Source organism: Pteropus medius, unplaced genomic scaffold (assembly GCF_902729225.1).
Source record: "Pteropus medius unplaced genomic scaffold, Ma_sr-lr_union100, whole genome shotgun sequence".
NCBI classification, from domain to species: Eukaryota; Metazoa; Chordata; class Mammalia; order Chiroptera; family Pteropodidae; genus Pteropus; species Pteropus medius.
In genome coordinates, this window is record NW_024342473.1 from 11,105,592 (window position 1) to 11,128,266 (window position 22,675).

Consider the following 22,675-nt stretch of genomic DNA (forward strand, 5'->3'; position numbering starts at 1 on the left):
CACCTAATATAGGGTTATATCCCAGTGCAGCAGGAGGATAAATCATCCTGGAATATTACTCTGGCAAAGTTTAGCTGTGACTGGAGCATATGTGCTTTCGAGCCACTGAAGCAAAGGCCCATAAAATACACTAATTACTGGAAGTTATGGTCACTGAGTGATTGATAGCGCTCTGCAAGGCAACTTCCTCATTTTCAGCTCTTCTGACGGGGCTCATCCGCCACACAGCAATTATTAATTCATGACCCACCCCTCAGGCACTAGTACCTTTACTTCTAATTCTCCAGCTACCAAACTACTGCTACAGCTGGACACTGTCTTTCTTCATTCTGATGGCTGGGTAAGGATGATAAAAAGTAGATTTCATGCTAAATGCTATTGTTTGAATCTTTAAACACTGCTTGGTCTAATCCTGCTTCTCCTTCCTCTCCTATTTCATTTGCAATGTTTTCTCTCTTTCCTTAAAAGCAGCTATGTATGTATATGTATAAATATGCATATGTGTATATATGTATATGTGTGTTTGTATGTATGTGTGTGTATATCTATATACTACATTAGACCAAAAACTCTGACTGAATAATTTTTTGGTTCAATAGTATGGTTTAAATGCCATATATAATTTCAAATAGGCGAGTAAATATGAGGTAGCTAATTAATTTTTAAAAAAGAAAAACAAAACATCCTCCATTTAAAGAGGCCTGCTTTGTCAAAAGTTTTGAAGACACTCTAATCATTCCAAGTTGATTTCCATTAGTGGCTCTATTCAGAGCAATGCTAATTAAAATATCTGGTTATAAAACTAAAAGTCTAAAAGTCACTTAAAAACAACTACAAAGGTCCCTTTTTGATGGTGTTCTATGCATTGAGAAGAAATTCAGAGTGAGAGACTGAATTAAAATGAGACAAAGTTCAGTCATGACAGATAAAAACATTCTACTTTTCTAACAGGAAAAAAAATTAAAATTCTTCAAATTTTTGCACAACTCAAAATGCAATACTGAGGGTAGTTTTCCTATCTGGAATCTGAGATGGTGTAACAGATGAATAAATGGAACTCCAAGCTACCTATCTTTTCAGGACTTAGTTCAAATTGTTCCTCTTCTGTTGGGAATTAGTCCCAGAAGATGATTTTGAAGACAATTCATACCACTCCCTGTCTATACCATTCACTGAACAGTGTATCACATACTACACCTGGTGACAATTCCTAATGTTCTACATCTTCTTGTGTCTCTAATGCCAGGTAAATTATAACTTGTTGAAGGACAAGCTCTTAAGTCATAAAATTTTATATATTCTGCATGACAGCGGAAATAGTATTCTGCAGTAGGCTGACACCAAGCATTTGTTGATTATGATAACCCCCTTATGGTGATGTCTCCTAGAGCATGGGGGTGCATGGTTTGACTGTTTCTAAGCTGCAATAATTTAATGAACACACTATACAAAACTCTTCAGTATAAGAGGTTGATAAGATGTCTTAACTGGCAAGACACTCTTATACATCACTGCTTAGAATAATTACTGTCACATATTTAGGCATTATGATTAATTTAGGAGGCTTATTTCTTATTAAAGACTGAAGGGTTGCAAGAAGGAAAAAGATTAGCGTTAACCATCCCAAATCCATCTCATATGCTTAATAATTATTTTGATCTTCATAATAAGAATTGACACCCTTTCAATGTTTATGTGATGCTGACCTGTGTCTTGACAGTGGATAACTTTAATCATAACAGTCCCTAGATACCTAGCTTGAGGGGGTACAGGAAAGATGTCTCCATTTCTAAACTGCTCCCTGGAGTCATGTAGCTGTGGGTACCTGAGAAAACATCAGTGCTAGGGTATAGTCTATTGACCTTAACCCAGTCTATACTTCTATTTCTAGACATTTCAAAGTCAAGGGAGTATAATCAGGTAATATTCTCATACTTCTGGCCTCTGTGTGTGTGTGTGTGTGTGTGTGTGTGAGAGAGAGAGAGAGAGAGAGAGAGAGAGAAGAAAAACACTGATGTGAGCCCTCCCTCTCACCGGCCCAGTCCTATGCACTTCCATTGCATGTTTCCTTACCTTTCTCCCTAGTCAAGGAGCTCCCAAGGGCAACATTTATATCTTTACTGCCAGCACAGGGTAGCACTACATAATGTTTATGATTAGATGTGTTTTTATCTACCTACTTCCTATTTCAGCAGAAGTACTAGAGATTAGGTTGGTTTTTATTTTTTTAAGAAAATAAACTAGGCCTTAGTTTCTAAAAAACAATGGCAATTGTACATTTCAAAATATGGTAAACTGAACCAGCTATAGAGATAGTATAGGTAGTAATCCTGTGAAAAGCAGTCTTCTTGACTAATGAGCAGAGTCACGATAAACCAGTCTTCTCCTTTCTCTAACTTCCTGCTCATTCATATTTATCATTCATCATTTTTTTCCCCCCCAAACTACTTGATCTACTTTTCTATAACATAATGGAAGAAGCAGACTTTAATCCAAAGTGAGGATACATGACTGCTGCTATCTGGTCTAGTCACTTAGACTTTCCTGGAAAAGTCCTTTAATTTCTCTGGATCTCAGTTTCCTTATTTGTCATATGGGAACACTGATGTTATATAGTGGAGCAATCTTGGCTGCCTTAAATTACTGACTTTTCAGTCATGTCCCATCATAGTGGGGAGAAACTTACATGAGATAATGAATATCAAATGGCTTTAAGTGTTATGTATACATAACGTGTTATGTTGTTACCCTTCTTGTCAGAATGGTACTGAGCAAGAAGATGTTAATGGCTACGAATAAGAGGAAAGAGCACCAGAGTTCATGTCAGAAGTCCCAGATTCCAGGCTCTTCTGCACAGTGCTAGCTGTGTGCTGCCACTGTGGGCACATTCCCTCCTGCCTCTGGACTGAGCTTCTTCATTGGTAAGAGGAGGAATTTGATTAACAAGTTCTAAAGTCTCTCTTCTAGTTAAAAAAGATTTTGGTCTCTAAATACAAAACAAGGTGTGTAAAAGTTTCTTAAAATGCTATAGAAATGTTAAAGTTATTATTATTCAGTTCAGAACCAAAGTATGTAATATGGTCTGTAGGATCTTCGAGAGGATTTTTAAAGCCAATACAGGTTGATAGATTTGAGTATTGATGGAATTCTAGGAGCAGTGGTTTTTATCACTAGATATCTCAAAGGTAGGAGCAGTGCTTCTCTGAATTATCACACTCAAAGAACTTCAGAGTTGACAGGTTATCACTAGCAGACTGGCCCCTTCTTATCTTTTAGATCTCGACTCAAAAGTAACTTCACACTGCTCAGTTACCATGATGATAAAACACTATTTCTAACAAGTTATTATTGTTAAGTACCCTTCTTCAAAATGTAGGCTCCAGGAAAGCAGGGATTTTGTCAGATTCATTCCCCAAGTGACCGGCAATGTCCCCCAGTGACTAGTGCAGTGCTGCCACATAACAGGCACTTGACAAAAATTTTCTGAGGGACTAATGGATAAATAAATGTATCTTGTCAAACCTTACACCTGTCTCTTCTACAAAGCAATTTTTTTCTTTCCGTGAAAACAAAACAAAAAGCTCCAAGACAAGTGGTTATTCGGTCACTACTTAAATATCCCCAAGAGTTGGGGCACTTTACTCTTAAAGGCAATGATTCCACTGTTGAAGAGGAAGGGTGTAGGGGTCTATCCGCTGGAAAGTTCGTCTTTATACTGAATAGAAAACCATGGGATTTTTTTGTGTTAGCTTCACAAAGTTCAGCCTGCCAGTCATAAGGCAGCAGCCATCCGTCACCCCTCTTCTCTGCTGACAATCCTTCAAACATTTGAATATGGGTTGTCAAATGCTTGCTTTGTCTTCTCTTTATTTCTTTATTCTTCATATCAAGACTTTGTCGATTTAATGGTTTTTTTTTTAAGACCAAATTGTGTGTATTTGTGTGCATACACAATTTGGACATGTGCTGCTGTTGGAAAAACTTTAAAAATGTCTGAAATCCATCAAAATAATAAAATGGTTAGCTGGGACTGCTAGCACCTGTTCCATCTTGTTTTGTCCATCTCATGGTTGTTCACGACAGTTCTGAACACAAAGCAAGCTCAACAATGCCTCATTCAGTGGGAAACTCTTCACTTTGTCTGCCAGTTTCACATTCACTACAATCACTGACAACCTTGGAAAATGCACATTTAAGCATGGTAATCTGAGACAGCTGGATCCCTTCACAAACCTTGCAAAGGGCTGAACTAGTCAATCCATCATATGCCAAAGGTCATTTAAACAGCTCCCTCTTGCAATAGGTTACAAAAAATTTTAGACCAAAAAAAAGACAATGGAAAAAATCAAGTTAATTATAGAAAGGGGAGTAAGAGCAGAGAAATGAATGGCAGAAACTGTTACATGTTCTTTCCTAAACATTCTTCAACAACGAGGAGGCCCATGACCAGGACTCTAGAATCACACTCCTGCTTGCTTTCCTATACACTCTTCCACTGAAATTTCCTTGGTGTTTGGGCGCTTTCAACTCTGATCCTTTTGCTTCTGATTGTTTTCAGTATAAACTTCTGATCAACAGGTAAGATGTTTCAGTAGATGGAGCAGCAGACTAATAATAACATTCAACTTCCACTCATATTTGTGACAATAATTGTAAAAAGGAAGAGGAGAAAAGTATCAGTATTTAAGTGGATCATACCAAATGCCAAGTTTTTATGGTCTAGACAGTCTGACAGCAGCTGCTCATAGGGCATCCAAAGTCATCCGTCACCCCTCAGCCCAGGTTCACAATCACCAAGGGCTAGAAAGGCAAACAAAGCCGCAGCTGTAGACCACTAGAGACAGCTGTGTCTCTGGGTGTGTTGTGTGTGTGTATGTGGTGTATGTGTGGGGGAGTGTGGGTTGGGGAATGGGTTCTCCTGTATATTTAGAAGCAAGAACCAAGTCTAGGTAATGTTTCATAATTCTTGTCATCTGGTAAACACCCAATACATAAATGAGGATGTTATTTCAAAGAGAAGCTTACTTCTCAAAGTAACTTTATGGGGTTGTTAATGTTAAATGAAAGGGTTTATAAAAAAGCTGAGAATATTGAAAGTGCCTACTTTCAAAAAATATGTATTTACTATTATTATCATCTACCTCCTTTGTTATACTGTAGGTTCAACAAGAAAAGGAAACATGCCTATTTTATTTACCACCGTATCCCCAGCACTTAAAGTGTTTGGCACAAAAAAGGTACCCAATAAGTACTGGAGAAATGAATGAATTCTAATGTTATCTTCATTTTACAGGTAAGAAACTGAGAGTTGGAGTGGCAAAATGACTTGGCCAAGATCACACTGATTGTTAAGTGGTGGTGCCAACATATCTGGTTAATTCAAAGTCTGAGCATTTTAACAGTTCAAGAATTAAAATGACAGCCCTTGAACATGGAAATGATATCATCGAAAGATTTATATACTCTTCATCAAAATTCTTCAGAAGATTCTGTCAAGGGTACTGGGCTGGGTGATCCCTGCTACTTTTAATACCTTTATTTTCATTTCACGCCTCTTTGTTTGCTTGTAAATGTAGAAGATCACACTTCATTTTCTTGGTATCTAATGAGTCTTATCTAGCACCTATTAAACAATATATGTAAAGGCAAATAGAAAAAGAAGAGATATATTCACAACTTTTAATATTTCCATAAGACAAGGTAGTTATATTCAACTATGTACTTTTTATGCTAAATTTTCCTTGGGAAAAATTCTATTATAAATATCTATAGAAAATTTTTAAAAAAATTACTATTCTCCAACAAAATCTCACTTTTTCTGGGCCAAACCATTAATATAGGTCATTTAGGAAAAAAATAGGTTTTGTTTTTTTTTGTTTTTGCTGAAGGAATACTAAGAGAACAATCTCAAATGACATGTAAATATTTCTCATGTTATAAAATTAAAACAAAAACTTTCTCCTCTGTTTTCTCTATTCTTGTTTTTCATATGTTAGAATTCCTGACCTAGGTCTCTAATTTTCATTTCTCTATTTGCTATTGCTCTCTGAAAATTCCTTTGTTATAGCAGCCTGTTCTTGTTTCCTGGATGCAATATTTTCTCTTACCTATCTGAGAGTAGTTCATTTGAATTTGTCTCCCCAAGGCCCTCCAAGTTACTTTTTTTTTTTTTAATTTATTTTAGGTCTTGGTTCTCATCATAAAGGCCTTCCTCAAATATCTTAAGAGTAAGGCACTAAAAATCTGACTGGAAACATTGTGCTCATTGGTGGAGCCTGCAGACTGAGATAACATGATCTGAGTGGGCTGTTTCCTTGGGGAACTCCCAATGCCTGGATCTTTAAGCCTTATTGGTCAGATTTCCCTAGAGAAAGTCTCTTGCAATCTCTTGCCTGAAAGGCAATCTTGGGTGTCAGTGTCCTAGGAGCAGGGTGTGGTAGGAAGGTTGGGAGGTCTCAACATTCAAAATCCAAACTTTCACTCAGTGCATCTGGACTCAGTAATGAGACACAGTCTTCTTCAGTGCCAGGTATCACTTGTTTTATTCTCTCCAAAAACCCTCTACCCAGTCTTGTGTTACGGTTAGGGAGGGCAACTGTCTGCCGTGCTGAGTTAGGGAAAGAATCTGTGAGTCAATTAGCTTAACTGCTTTTCAAACAGATTTTAAAATAATTCTCTTCTCTTTGGTCCCACCTTCACTCCTAGGTCCAGATATCTGGTACCACCATTTCCCTAGCCTTTTGGGTGTTTTGCAGTAAATCAGGGTGCTTCTTACTTTCTTTACTGCTGGCTTATGATTTCAGCATTCTCAGCTCTAAGCTGACTGTTCATTGTCGTCCATCTGCTTTCCCACCTTCAAAATTTGGTTGCTCTTGTCTCCTTTCCCTTTCACATAACATAAAAAAGCCCTTATTATGTACCAAACTCTTTTTATGGTTATTCTTAGTGGAGTCTGAGGTGAGAGTGGAAGCTAAAGTATGTATTCCATGCTGTCACCAAATTACTAGCCTTTTTGAACCAAGTAGAAACATTTCAAAAGATAATAACTTTTAAAAAGAGATAACAGCTTAATTTTCTCATTGTGACCTTTGTCCAGAAGCTCTGAAGCAGAGCTTCCATCTAAAGATAAGGAAATAGGCCCAAAGAGATTAAATGACTTATCTAAGGATGTATAGTTTATACTGGTAGAGGCGACATCTGAATCTAGTTCTGATACTTTGGCAAACAGAAAGTCCTTCAAATGCAAAAAATTTGTGATCTATTCAGCAAACATTTACAAGCACTTATGTTAAGGGCTCCATTTAAACTTTAAACTTTGATCTTTATTTTCAGAATCTGCTTTAAATCCATTGTAAAAGTATAAAAAAATTGAGCAAAAAGATTTCTTGAATACCCGCTAGGGCAGTGGAATTGTGCTAGAGAGTGTAGGAGATTTTGAGAGAATCAACTTGAATCCTATCATAAGGAACCTATGACGTTGTAATACAAAGTGGAAAATCCACATGCCACAATCAAGATATAGATGCAGGTCAGAAGAAGTTATTACTTTCCAGCTGGAGAAATTAGAATCAGAGTCATGAAGGACAGATATTTAAATCTTGGGGCGATGAAGAAAAATGATATTCCATGTAGAGCAAACAGCATAGTATTTATTCTATGTATTTATTTTTAACTTGGTAAAGGTAATTCTAAAACTCACAAGAAAAACTCTCTTTGTTAAAACAATAGCACCTATAAAAATCTTCAGAAGATGGTGTTACTTTGATGACACTGACCTTGTGTGGTTCTCTGCATATGTTCTTCACCTATCTAGAGACATTTTTTCTAAGTTTACTTTCATCATTTAACGCATCATTCAAACCACTTCAATAAAACAGTGATCATGCTGAAGAGAGGGGTCTCAGAGGACCAGATGACACTCCAATTACCCAACACATTGAGCCAGATTGTTCTATGCCTCGGATCAAGAGACTGGCAGAGAGAGGAGGCAAACAAAGGCAAAAAGAGTAAGGACTCAAGTGAAAAGAGCAAAATGCATGCACTAAACATGAGGCTTTCAGTAAGACTCCTGCAGAAAAGCCTGTCAGAAGATTATTTACCACCAACCTTAATAAGATTAATAACCCACCAGATAGAATCATAAACTAGAACATATACTTGTAGAGCATACTCTGTGAGGATAAGAACATTACAAGACTGGCCTGGTGCCTTTTTAAATGTATATGCATTGTCCTGGGTACTGCAAATGCAAGGCTAGAGGAGGGTGTATGCGGACTTATTTTGACCCAAGAAGGGCCAACTGAAAATCCAGCTTTTGCAAATATGACTGTTTACCTCTCACCTATAGTTTTATATTGTGACTCAAATGACACAAAAATATACATGGAGTAACTAATTAGTGAAAAACAATGGTGGGACTTTCTCTTCAAGCTATTATGTGGGAGAAGAGAGAAGCACTGAGCAGCCTTTGAAATTAAGAAATTGTGCCCTAAAATGTTTTAGGTACTCCCCACCCTTAAGGATTAAATAAAATCATCAGACTTGGTAAAAAAAAAAAAAAAGCCCTTATTATGTACCAAACTTTTTTAATTTTAAAGTTTAGCTCTGACGTCTTGAATAGCAACCATCAGAGTGAACAGACCCAGTCAACTGAATCATTACAAGCTTTCTAGAAGAATTCAAACAAATATTCTGGGGGTAGGATTATTATTCCCAGTTTATCCTATTTTAGGAATTTTGTACCCTTATTATTGAGTTTTGCTTTTTTCTTTTCTTTGCTTTTTCCCACTGACTTCTGTTATGAAGGCTCAATAGGGAAGTGCATTTTCATATGGGTTTGTTTCCTCATTATGAAGTGAGCCCACTCAAACCCCACACATGGCAGTGATCTTTATTTGGTTCCATACTAATCCATATAAGAACAAGACATTTAAAGATATTAATTTAAAACCATAAGCAAAAAACACAGAAAGGGGCCAAATGCTTCCCATTTAGTAAAACGGCTGTGTTCTAGTCAAGCTGAATAATCTCATTTTTTCCCTTAAGGGTTATTTCCACCTTTATATTACTTCTGCCAACTCCAAATATTATAGGGAGCTGACAAGATTCTGGAAGAGACCCACTTTATCCCACAGAGGGATGCTGAACTGAGAAGGAGGCAGTTTTGTTCCTAGATAAAAGATAGTCTGATATTAAAGATTCTTTGCTTAAGGCACAAATGTACCTGTCTATGACTTTTTAAATGGCACATTTTAGTGGCATGTCGCATCATCTTTTATGAAAGAATGTGGCGAGAGGCCTCTTATGACTCCCCATGGGGACAGTGACAGCACATTAACAAGGGAAGGGGCAGTATGAAGCAGGCAAGCAGGAGTGAGATAAGCACATTATTTTAGGAGTTAAAAACAATGATGGCAACCTTCTGATTCCTGCATCACCAAACCTCAGGGATGAATCAAGAGTTTATATGGCAGGGGGTGCTAGGAGGAGGTAGAAAATTCTAGTTCCCATTTTGTCTCTATTTGATTTTTGTGTAATTTCAGGACTTCCTTTGCTCAGTTTCCTAAATTTTATCTCATTTGTTTCTTTACCCCTAGCATCCTAGGGGAATAAACTGGTTGAGTCAAAACCTTTGGAGGAAGGCATCCACACAAACAGGTAGTGGTGAAATGGCCTAGCTGAGACCTTGCATATTTTGATACGTGATCTCTCCTGAAGGGTTTACAGAGATCCACCTTAGAGTGTGCTAGGGGATGGGGAGGGGCTCCTCTTCTTTTCCTCCTTTCTCCCAGCAGGAAACTCTCTTCCAGACCAACCCAGCTCAACTGTCAACTCTTGAGAACCGCCCTACCTACACACACTGTGGTTCAGATTCCTTCATAAACATTTTACTGAAGATTTCATCACACTGTTCCAGGCCTTATGGGTCTGTCTTCTCTATCAGAGGCAGGCTTTTCACAGCTTTGAATGCCCTGCTCTCCAAGGCCTAGCACATGATATGTGCTAAAATAATAATTACTGAATGGATGAAAGTTTCAACTCCTCAGAGCACACATCTAGAAAGGGAGTTTTGTTTTTAAAAGTGAAGGTAAATGGAAGAGAAGTAATTCTTAAAAGACATTGACTATGTTTCAGAACACAATTTGTTACTCAGAACTTAAAAATGTTATTGAGATTCACATTTCTATCTATAGTGATTTTAAACAGCATTTATCACATCTACTCCAAGCTTACTGTGGTGAAAGCAAAGAATCTTCGCCTTCAGGTGCTTATTTTGCACTAACTTCCCAAACTCTCCAGGTAATATTCTCATTACATCTACCTCTAGAAGAACCTTCAGTTCTCTTTATTACTGAATCACCCTCGATTTCTCCTCCACGGACTCAAGATCTCTCACTCTCCTTCTCTATCACATATTTTTCGTTATCTTGTACCCGAAGCGAATTTGGTATAAAACACAGGACTTATCACCACTTGACAAGTCATATGTTTAGTTATCCTTCTGTTTTCTGTCTTTCTCCTCACATTCCACTCCTCACCAAATGCAACTTCATGAGAGTCAAGACTAGTGTCCTTTCACTACTATATCCCCACTGTCTACCTAGCAGACACAGCAGGACCTCCATATATGAATAAAAAATAAATGTGGAAGAAATGAATGAGGAATATTTATATGTGCTCTAAATCTTAAATCTATCATTTATGCTCCTTCACAATATTGCTATGCCTCTGCCATGCTAGGCTATACCACTGTCTAAGTCACACAACTCTAGAGTTGCTGCAGAAAATTAAAGACAGTAACAGACTGTTTAGAGCCATTGAATGTTAGTATGAAAAAGAGCTTAGAGATGATTATTTTACAGATGAGGAAGCTGAGGCCCAAGGTGAGAGATAGTGGCTCACACAAGGATGCCCAGAAAACCAGTGGCAAATCTAGGACTTTCACTTCTAATCTAGGATTCTTAGCTCTGCATCATGTAACTTATCAAATGTTCTACACTCTATTGGGTCATTTATTAAATATATCCAATGACAATGATTTAAAACATGCAAAGGGAAATTATATAACAGCAAGGCCTGAACCCTACAAATCAAAAACACTAGTTTGCCCCAAAACAGGCTAACTCAACAATCCTTCAGGATTTTGTTGGGAGCATCTGTCTACCATTATGGCTAACCTCTCAGCTGATGCACACATATCGTATTTCCTCTTAGATTTCATTTTATAAAGAAACAGAAGAATATGGTTTAATAAACACTGACTACTTTATTGTTGCTTTCTTTCCAAAGTATGGGTGAATGGAGTCTGAAGATAGTTCCTAACAAATTCAAATGCAGTCATGCATTACAAGCATCACAGAAAAAGTATTTGACAAAAAAAAAAAAAAGGTGATAAAATTTTGATTGCAACTCTATCCATGGTCCCCTTTCTACTTTTTAAAAAGTCCTCCTTTATCTGAATCAATGTATGTGAAAAACAATTCTTGAAGCACTGATGAGTAACCAGAATATAATATGATAATTCACATTGATCCAAATGTCCTTCTAATATAAATCGTATGCATTTTTTTTTAATAGATTGTGGGTCACTGTATAGAAACCATAGCACAGAGTTCTAGTGGGGCTACAGTTAGCATAGTAAGATAAAGTCCATTCTAAATATAGCAATCAAGAATAAAGACATTAAAGTTATGTTAAATACGTAATTTTACATAATACCCCTTATCTTCCCCCAGATCATCACATCCTTTCCCCCAACATGTGATATGAGTATATTGAAACAAGGTGGCTTTTTTTTCTAAACAAACATATAGAACTTATACATCCAAATGAGTAGGGCTGTACTCTTTAAAGTAATCACCTTTGGAAGTTATATATGCATTCTAACCAGGCTACTATCACACAAAATTTTTCTGAAATCTCTCTTTGAGAGCATAGGTTCTCCAGATTTGTGTACATAAGGATCACTCAGGGAACATGTTAATAATACAGATTCTTAGAGATATGAACTTAATTGGTCTTGGATGGAGTTGGGAACCTGTATTTTTAAGAAGCACTCTAGGTTACGTTTTATATAGGTGATGTGTAAGAAATAACATTTTAGAATAGTTGGTTCACAAGCCATGTAAGGATATCAAAATAATGATTTTAGACTCTGTGTACACATAAGCATAACACACTGGAGGTTTCATTTTTTCAAAATCTTCATTCTTCCTGATAGAACATATTATTACAGATATGCATAGAAGCACCTATTTACAAAAGACAACATACCTCCATGAAAGAGATTCCTAAGCTCCAGACATCAGAGTGGATTCCATACTGCTCTCCTGAAATTCTTTCAGGCTGTAAGAAATCAGAAGACTGCTTGTGAGCTGAAGTGAGCTACCCTGAGAAACACATACACTAACATGAGCTCAGCTAAGACAAGGAATGGGAACCGGCAGTATCTGCATAGCACTTTACGAAGAACAAAGCAATCTTATATGTATGTGAGTGTGTATTATGTAGATAATACACAGAAATTATACAGGTAATATCGATATATATAATCTCATTGAATCCTCACAAAGTTCCTGTGAAGAAAACTTCATTTTACAGATGAAGAAAATGCAGACTCAGATTAGTGAAATAATTTAGGTAGAGTCCTAAGTTGAGACTTGAACCTGGGTCCTCTCCTTCCAAATTTAGTGATCTTAGTTGTGGAGTGACAAATTACACAACATTATATGTTATCACTTATTTGCACTTTGGGTCCAGATCACTAGAGATTCTTTCATTTTTAATTTATCTTTTTATTTGGAAATAATTTCAAACTTTAGGCAAGTTGAAAGATTAAGACAAGTACAAAGGACATCCATATTTCCTTTGGCCAGATTCATCTACTATTCAACATATTATTCCACTTATCAGGATTTCTGTTGATATGAACCAAGGAACAATTTGAAAGGTCCACTTGGTTCTGTTAGTCTTTCAGTCAAAATGTGTAGCAAATACTTGGTCTGAAAAGCTAGTACATGCATATTTTCTACTTCAACAGAATCATTTCATACTGATGTGGTGCTACCTGGTCTCTCTGTCCCCGCCAGGATCTGGCATTCAGTAGGGTACTCCATAGAGGTCTTTTGAATGCACACAGGAACAAATGAATAAGAGGTCTCACAGAAGTTTAGAATGGTTGTTCAGTGTTTCAGCAGAGCTAGTCAGGGCAGGGCTGGGCTCATAACTGATCCCTCTTAGCACCCAAGACTGCATTCTTTGTATCATCCCTGGAGTTCTGGCAGCCGCCATAATCATCATCCTTCAGGAGCTCCCATGTAAGTCCTAAAGAGTAACTGGGGTCAGGGTCATCCTGGCCCACTGCAGATGGAGAATGTGGGTATCCACTGCTCACCAGCAAGAGAGACACCAGTGGAAGGTGTGGGCCAGATACTCTCAGGTGAGTTGGCTCCAATCCTATATCCTGGGGATTTAGCTTAGCAGGGACCCAGAACTTTGTAACTTCCTTCCTGTTCCCACAAGGCTATCTCAATGTACTTGTTGCCTTCTCCCAGGACTACTTTCCATAAAATTACAGAAAGCCCTGCCCTGAGATAGCAGGATGGACTGTCTTATTTTCCTTCATTTTTTTAACTTGTAAAACTCCTTTCCTACCAAGAATAATTCTTCCCAAGGGCCAAGTGTCATGTGACCATTTCTCCCAGATGCTAACAGACATGGTCATTCCAATCTTCTAATACTTTTTATGTTCTAATCCCTCACACCATCATTTCTCAAATTTCTTGTTCATACATGAATAAACCCATTATCCAACCCTTGCTAGTTTAGTAAGTATTAGGATGTATTCATAAAGAACTTGTCAGCTAGTTACAGCAGTAATGCCATCATCGTCAACAACAACAACATTACTGTGTGCATTTACTGGAGAATTTCTATGCGCCAGGCATTGTTTTAAATGCTTTTCATGTATGCCTTATTTCAGATTCATAAATATCCATATTAGATTGGTACAATTATCATCCCCATTTAACAGATGAGGAAAATGAGGCACAGAGAGGTTTAGTTTGCAGCCATTATACAAGGATAGTAACAGCTATCATTTTATGACCGCCTAGGACATGCCAGACATGGCTGGATACTTTGCATACTCTTATTTCATAACAATCTTGCAAAATTAGATATACTGCCCTTATTTTACAGATGTAAAAACTGAGTTAGTAAGATTAAGTGACTAGCTGAAGTCTAGAGCTATGAATTAGCATTAAGTGTATTGTTCAGCAACTCAGCCAGGCATGTCTGCCTACAAAGTCAGGGTTCTTTCCGGTGTGTCAAACTGCCCCCAGAATTAGGAGTCAGAAGCGCCAAACTCTGTTCTGGATCTAGTCAGTATTTCTCAAAATGCAGTCTTCAGACTAGCCATCACAGACCTGCCCGAGGTGCTTATTACAAATGAAACTCCTGAATCAGAATCTCTAGGGTGGCTCTAGGGATCTTCATTTTAAAAAATAATTTCTCTGGGTGATTCTCTGGCACACTCAGCCCCAGTCACTAAACATGTTCATGTTCCCTACAGAGGCAATGACCTACCTTCCTCCTCTCTGTTTAGTGAACGTTTCTTTTAGAGACCCTGTTCAAAGGCCACTTTTTTTTTTTTTTTTTTTGGTGAAACCTTCCTTTATTTCTCAGGGAGAATTACAAATTCTTGCCTCTGTATTTCATTAAAATGTTGTTTATAACTTTAATATTAATTTATTGCACTGTGTTGTAATAATCCATTTGCTGGTCTGTATCTCCTAGAGGCAAAGAGAGCATCTTATTCTTCTTATACCTAGCACCATGCCTGGCACATAGCTGATATGCAATCAATGTGTGCTGACTGAAAGCACTGAAAACATGCTTACTGCACATTGGTTTTAAGCATGAACTAATTATTTAGTTCCCTGGAGCGTTCTACTAATATAATTTCCCCACCTACTGCCATTCACATCGTTAAGAACTTCCAGCAAACATGAAAATCCTAAAATCCTCTAGAATTATTAAAGAAATAACCAAATGTTGCCTTCCTCCCTTTCTCTTCTTCCCTTCCTCTCTCCTTCCTTCATTCCACTACCCGACAGTTATCAATATATAGCACTTCACGCAGAGTACAGACAAAACAAATAAAAGTGGAACCCATATGCACAATCTTTTGGCAGGACCAACAATAAGATTAAATACATTCATAACATTTGCCCACTAAACTACCAAAACAAATGCAAACTGTAAGCTGAAAACAAAGCATAAAAAATTAAATTAAAAAAGAAAAAATAGAAAAAGTGATAATGGTTACAGATATCAGGTGGCAAATAAGAGAACTCCTTAAGGACAAGATTCTGACAGCCTCTCACTGGAGAAATTATTCTTGCAATAAGCTAACAAAACGAGATTATTGTTGTGATGTAGTGCTTAAGCACAAATGCGCAGCAAAATCAGGTAGCCAATTCTGTGGGTCTATCCTAAAGAATTCATATGGTAGATATGTTGTAGTGTATTGTTCAGGACCAATGTACTCAGACCCCTAAAACTGACAGAAGCACAAGATAAGCCCCAATTCATTCTGGATTTGTGGAGCCAGGACTTGATGGCCTGAGGCTGGAAAATTCAAAGCTGTTCTCACACTGGAAGCCAAGGTGGCCTGCTCGGTCCTCGCCCCTTTGAAACAAAACAAAATCAACCATCAAGTACCACACTACTGACAGAATATCTGTGATGGACATTCTGCAGTTAAAAAGCTAAAGCCAGGTTACTTTCTGACATGACAGCTGTCATTACTTATAGAAAGCTAAATAATAGGGAAAACACAGCTCTCATCTTGTACTGAAGTATAAGTGTAAGGAGAAAAAGCCCTGGTCTGTTCTTAACAATAACAGGCGTGGGGATGATATAAAAAGCAAAGAAGATTTTTAAAGGCAGTGGCTCCGAGCTGGCATGCATACTCCATTCCTTCCAGCTACCCTCTGTGACTTGGCTTTTATGTATGACCCACATTTAGTTAACTCATTCCAGAATTATCTTTATTTATAACATAATACCCTAGGGTTTACTTGTCAAAACCAGGAAGATACCAAGGTACATCCCTTCTCTCTTCTGATATGAAAATTCTGTTCCAATAGGCTACTCAAAAAATAGAAAAAGTATGCATAAATACTTTAGGTTACTATGAATCAAAATATATATCACAAACAATGGAGCTTTTCTTTTTGTAGTAGGCAAGATTCTTATGTGGGTAACAGGGCACATTGGTTAAACAAGGGTTCTGGAGTCAGACTGTTCTAACTCAATCTATTTTCCAGTTCACTAATTCTCTCTTCTGCTATGTCCAATGTGCAACCGAACACTAAGTTTTTAATTTTAATCTAGTAGTTTTGTTTGGGATTTTCTCAAACCTACTATGTTACTTTTAATTTGTGATCTGACATCTGTGTGCAACTGTTTCTGTGGCCTCCTGCTCCTGCTTTGTTTTCATGCATGCCTGGTTTTCTTTGACTAATTGCTAGTGTTTTCTCTTGAAAAAAAAATATTGAAGAGGTTCTCTGAGGCCCAAGGTTGATGTGCCCACATCAAACCAGTTTTCAATATGAAGCTCCTTTTCCAACTCAGGTCATGTATACAAATACCCAGGGTGCAAATCCATGCCAGAGTTAATCTATGGCCACAGCTTTCCCTATTTTCCTTTTACTACTGCTTCTCTAGCTCTAAGAAGCCTTCTGCTCCATTCTCTGAGACTGGGGGAGGAGAAGAAGTTTTAGCTCTTGTTTGCTCTTAAACTGAGAGTGAGCCTTTCAGACTTCCAGCATGATATGAGAAAGACCTCCTCTGAGACCCTCGCCTTAGAGGTACAGCTGTGGTATGGGCAAATGCCTCAGGAATAAGCAGCTTTGGTGTTCCGACATTCTGCTTTCCTCTTTGTTGTGAGATCCCATCTGAAAATTTAGTGTTTTCCAGCAGAATAGTTGGCCCAAATAACTTAACCTGCTATTACCAGAAACTAGAAGCTGGTATTCTAATCAAATCTTGACTCTTACTACTTGCCTGCTCTGAGACTCTGGGCTAGTTTAAGTTACTTCACCTTTGGTTTCCACATCTGCAAAATGAAGACAATTATAATAATATGCATATTTCATGGGGTTACGTGAAGATTAAATGAATCCATGTGCTTGATTCAGTATGTGCCACATGGAAATGCTCAATAAAGGTTAGCCTCCTTCCCATCATCACCACCACAATTACCATCACTGCATGAGCATGGCTAACTAAATTGCATCATGTAATTTGTATAGGTTTTATTCAGGTAAAGATAATTTCCAAGGATAGGAATAGCTTGGGTATTAAAAAATGTTCAAGAGTAAAAAAAAAAAACAAGTAATTTAGTTTGACTTTCTGATCCCAAGGGTCAAGTATTTGGGTAAGAATTTTTCAAAACTTCAGTTAATCATACTGATCATGTCAAACTTTTATATTTGATCTAAAAATATACAATAAACAAACCACAATAACTGAACAGTGGGTTAAAGTTTTAGGGACTTATATTTTAAAACAGAGTAACATTTTTAGTAAGTAGAATTTCTGAAAAATGGTTTACTATAAGCCTCCTAAGCCTTCTGAACCCCATTTGTAATCCTTCTGGATGAAATCTTTTCAAAATATAGTTGAAAATCTTTCTTGCTTTGGATTAAAATGTCTGAACTTAATTACCTGTTCCTAAAATGTAATGTGTCCTTTGAACATGCCACTCCGCTCTCCAGGTCTGTCTCCTCGTAAGTCCATGATGAGATTTGACCAGATGACTTTCCAAGTATGCTTCCTACATGCTCCATGGCTTAGTGTGCAATAAGTTGTTATTATTTTTTAATGGCTTAGGGTCTTGGAAGAGCCTCCCTGTCTTTTCCTTAATTATCATTTGCTTGTACCTTATACTTGTTACAGGAGACTCAAGTAAGATTATTTGCACATGCAAGACTATTTCTTTGATTTATTTTCTTTTCAATATTTGAGCAGCCTGGCTAACTGTATCTGAGTGATCTGGGGGTCTTCTATACCCTACAATAAAATTAAGATACTTAGTATGAAAAAAAATGCTCTCTTATAATTAGTGAATAAATCACATTTGAAATGTGGTTTTTATGAATTCATTCATTCGTTTAGCATTGTATGAGAAGCTAGACAGACAGAATGAGCAGAATAAACCTTGCCCTGTGAAGTTCATAATCTAGATGTGGAGCAACACAGAACTAATTTGGATATAGTGAGAGGCACAGCAGTAAAGAGTTTAGTCTCTGGAGGCTGATTATTTAGGTGTGAATAATGACTTTGGCACTTACTAGCTTTATGAACTTGGGCAAGTCACGTAACTTCTCTATCCCACGGTTTCCTCACCTGTAAAGTGAGAATATTACCTATCTCATAGGGCTGTTGTGAGAATTTAGAGTTAACATATGTAAGCTTTTATAAGAGTAACTGGCACATAGTGTAAATTGTTAGCTATTATTATTGTTATCACTGTCCAGAAGTATGTATGAATATAAAATGAGGGAAATGGATGTAAAAACGAGAGTATTACATAATTACATATTCCCATAATTTATTGTCCTCTACTTCACCCCTCCACCCCCACCCATGTCACATAACCTTCTATTTCTAAATTGCTGCTCACCTTTCCACAGTGATCTCTCTCTTATAAGTGACTTTTTCACATACTGCTTGAATCATCAAATTCGTACATGGTAAGCCTTCTTATTCTCTAAATATATGTTTAGTACAACTTAAGTCTTTATTATGTCACACATAACATGGCCATATAAAACGCCATGTTTCCTACTTTGCCCATCTCTTATGAAGATTACAGAGTGGTTACACTGTACCTGGTTAACAGCATGGAAGATGCTCAGTAAATATTGATTGATTAATTGAAGGTACTTAGTTTCAGATATAGCTTTCACTGGAACAGATCAGAGGTTGGCAATTTTTTTCTCTAAAGGGCCAGATACTAAATATTTGTCACTTTGTGGGCCATATGGTCTCTACTGCAACTGTCATGACTACTCCACTCTGGCACTGTTGTGCTAAAGCTACCAAGACAATATGTAAACAAGTGGGTATGGTCATGCCCAATAAAACTTTCTTTTTTTAAATTAATTTTTTATTTAAAAATACTTATTGATTCACAAGGAGTCAAAAAAATTATATATATACTAGGAGGTTTTGTGCATCCTTCATCCAGTTCCCCCCAATGGTTGTACTACAACACAGTATCACCACCAGGAAACTGACGCTGCTACAATCTACAGTTTATTCAGACTTCAGCAGCTTTACATGTACTTGTTTGTACGTGTGTTTGTATACTACTACGTAATTTTAAAATTTCTTTACAAAAAAAGGCAGTAAGTTGAATTTGCCCGGAGAGCTGTAGTTCACTGACACTTGGTAGAGATCCTCATGTAGAACTCAAAGTTACAAAATAGACCAGCTAAAATGAGAAACAACTGTGGTTAACAAAAACAAAACCCCAGCTCTTCTTCCTTGTGAGACTCAGCAGATAGAAGTCAGGGATGAATACCTATAACAGAATAATTTTATTTCCATCTTCCTTCACTCTCAACCTCTGACCTCACACGAGTTAGGTAAGTAACATGGCCAACGACAGCCTGCTGAATTGAGCAAAGCTCACTATCAAGGTTATTACTCTTTGCTTCCTAGGTATCTTATGCTTTTTACAACTTGAACTACAAAGTTGATGACTAGAATTCACTCACCCAAGAAATAAAGCAAATTTACCTTTGCTAAATTTCTGAGCTAACATTTTATAATTTTAAACCTCACATTTTCAATTAACTGATGTACGCATCACATTCATCCATAAACACAAAGGGAAAAAAGTAATTTCTTTAATGTACACCTGGGAAAGACAATTGTAATCTGGATTTGTACATTCAAACATAATGCAATTTAATTATTAGAGCAATTTAAAGCTACTAAGAACATGATGGGTAATTGAGAAGTGGTTTTATTAATAATGTTGTTTTTTTTTTAATCACAGTGTTCCATATTCTTTCAAAGACTGAAATTATGGCATTTGGCTCACCAATCTCGGCTAACTTTGTAGGACCAGAATGGTGATTAAGTTTTATAAAAACAGATATGATAACTTCAGAGGGGTGGTGTGTGTGTGTGTGTGTGTGTGTGTGTGTGTGTATCACATCACCTAGAAAAGTGAGAAAGAATGATTTTCTTTAAAAACAATATAAGACCAAAATTATCTATTATGGTATCTCAATTAAAAAAATGCTTTGCACTGTTCTGAGAATAAGATACAGGGTTCTATGCATAGTAACATTGTTTAACTTCATGCTATATAAAGACTATTGGAAGTGAAATGTACCACCTGAATAAATCTAAAACTCTCAATAAAAAAATCAACTTTAGGATGTTAAAACAAAACTTTGCTCCAAAAATTATATTAGATAAGCTTCCTGCTTGTCTCCCTCTCTCCCCAACTCTTGAAGTGACTATGGAAACCAATAAACAAAAGCATTTTTATGAACACAATAAATTCTCTTACCTAAAAGGTAGGAAAAAAAAGGGTTAAAGTCAAGTCCATGTTGGTCTTTGAAATAGTTCCATGCTTCTGCTTTTTATTCTTAGTAAATTTATTTCAGTGGAACTAAATAAGTTATCTTACAATAGGCATGAACCTAACAAGTGAACAGAATATAGATATACAAATTTTAAAGAGAATTGCCTGCTAAATCCTTACACTCAGAGATCCATTAGTAAGAGATGATCACAAAAATAATTTAATTTTGATCTGGTGACAAACCACGTTTGCATTCCTAGAAAAAAACAACCAATTTTATTGACTGACAATTTGGTATACTTGAGGGGTAATTAAATAAACAATGTGGCAAAGTAACCAATATGCTATAAGTGCAATTTTTCTGTTGGATTAAACTTCAAAATTCAGAATTTCACACTTGAGCCAACCAGTTAGATCAACAAAGTCAGATAAGTTGGTAGCTCCTGTATAAACCCTAATGTCTTTTAGAAAGATTTAAAAATTGAATCATGATTGAATTGACTTTGTAATTTATGATCTGTTAGGCTAAAGCTTTTGGAATTAATTCAAGAATTATACATTACCAAGTACATAAAGATGTTGGTTTTAAATGTTATTTTTGCATAAGTTTACTTACCGCCATATAAGCATTTGTTCCAACATACGTCTTGGCTATAGAATTCACCAGCTATGAGACAAAACAGTCTGTTAGAACAATATAAAGATAATGTGGAAATAAAATGGGCAATTATTCCTCATTTAACCTACAATCATCATTTCTATAAATCAACTAAAAATTATGTAAAAGGGAACAAATTTATCTACAAAGGCATTAAAAATGATTAAATCTCTTTTCTTTTGAATGTGATTTCTAATTTAAACAAGCACAGCATTACAGTTTATAGCAGATAACCTTAAACAAATTCACTTAAGCAGGATGCTTATCGCTTTAGTACCCAAACCCGCCTGATATAAAAAGTCAATTTGAAGTAGAATTTGAACATACTCATTTTTTAGTCAAATGGCTCAAGATGTGAATGAAGCCCCATGCGTTACTAGAATGAAACGAACACTAAATACGCTGGAGGGATAACAGACTTTGACAACTCTTAATACAACGATGACCTTCGCTTTGGTCTTCGTGTTTGGCTGGGAGTAAAGGTGGCTGCAATTCAAATCAACATCACAGCACGCTCATGGGTCACTATCACCAGGGTTCTCAGGGGAGGCCCAAAATGGAAATTAATTAAAATTTGTGCTGCACATTGTAATGGCCCTCCACCATTGTTGCTCCCAATATTAATTTTTATTGTGGGCCAGTTGGGCTCCCCAGGCACAGCTCCCACTTTGCCCTCCCTTTTGTCTGGCCAAAACGCTTTCATATCAAAGCTGCATATCAATGAAGTTTGCTATTCGTAAGTAGTAATTACAATATCAGCAGTTTTTACTGTCATTAAACAATGAACAATCATATTCTGATGAAGGAAACTCTCTCGGAGATTAAAAATGAATAACACACTCCCAGCCGAGGAGAGGATGCAGAGTTCTGTTTGTCTGGCAGCTAGGTGATTTTTCAATCCAGAGAGCAAATTGAAAATAAAAAGATGTTGCAGAGAAGAGAGCAGGCAGAGAGGAAAAAAGAGACCTACCTGAGTGCTAACTCCAAAATCACACAGCTTGACCTGTCCCCTTGTGTTTACCAGCATATTGGAGGGCTTCACATCTAAAAAGGAATGAGAAAAGTCCACGTAACTATTCCATATTTACAGTGCTTGTTCTAAAAAAAAGTGTGCACACACAGCATATCATATTACAGAAATGACATCATTTGTTCAACCTGGAAGTCTAATCACAGATTTAATGCAAAGAATTTTATCTGGAGGCAAATATAAGGTCCTAACTCCTTCACTTCCAACCATTCTGATATCTATAGAAGCAAGGGTTTATTTCGAGCAAAAGTCAAGTAAAACCTTGGCTTCCAACAATTGTAAATATACCTATCATCTTATCCCTAGCCGCTGAGAAAAAGTAGGTAGATAAGAAAGTGTAATTTTGCAAAGAATTTGCATAAAAGGCTTAGTTTTG

The 22,675-nt window shown here is 36.8% G+C and overlaps 1 protein-coding gene across 11 annotated transcripts in view; it reads right to left on the bottom strand.

Annotated features, from left to right (window-relative positions):
* The window catches only part of MAP2K5 (mitogen-activated protein kinase kinase 5), a 235,931-nt gene that overhangs the window by 83,459 nt on the left and 129,797 nt on the right, over positions 1-22,675 (bottom strand). For all 11 annotated transcript variants that reach the window (XM_039865210.1, XM_039865221.1, XM_039865213.1 and 8 more), the window contains exons 14-16: positions 22,240-22,313; positions 21,228-21,278; positions 12,274-12,345 (exon numbers count right to left, since the gene is read on the bottom strand). In XM_039865210.1, the coding sequence (XP_039721144.1) occupies positions 12,274-12,345; positions 21,228-21,278; positions 22,240-22,313 (197 nt within the window). The remainder of the gene's footprint in view (positions 1-12,273; positions 12,346-21,227; positions 21,279-22,239; positions 22,314-22,675) is intronic.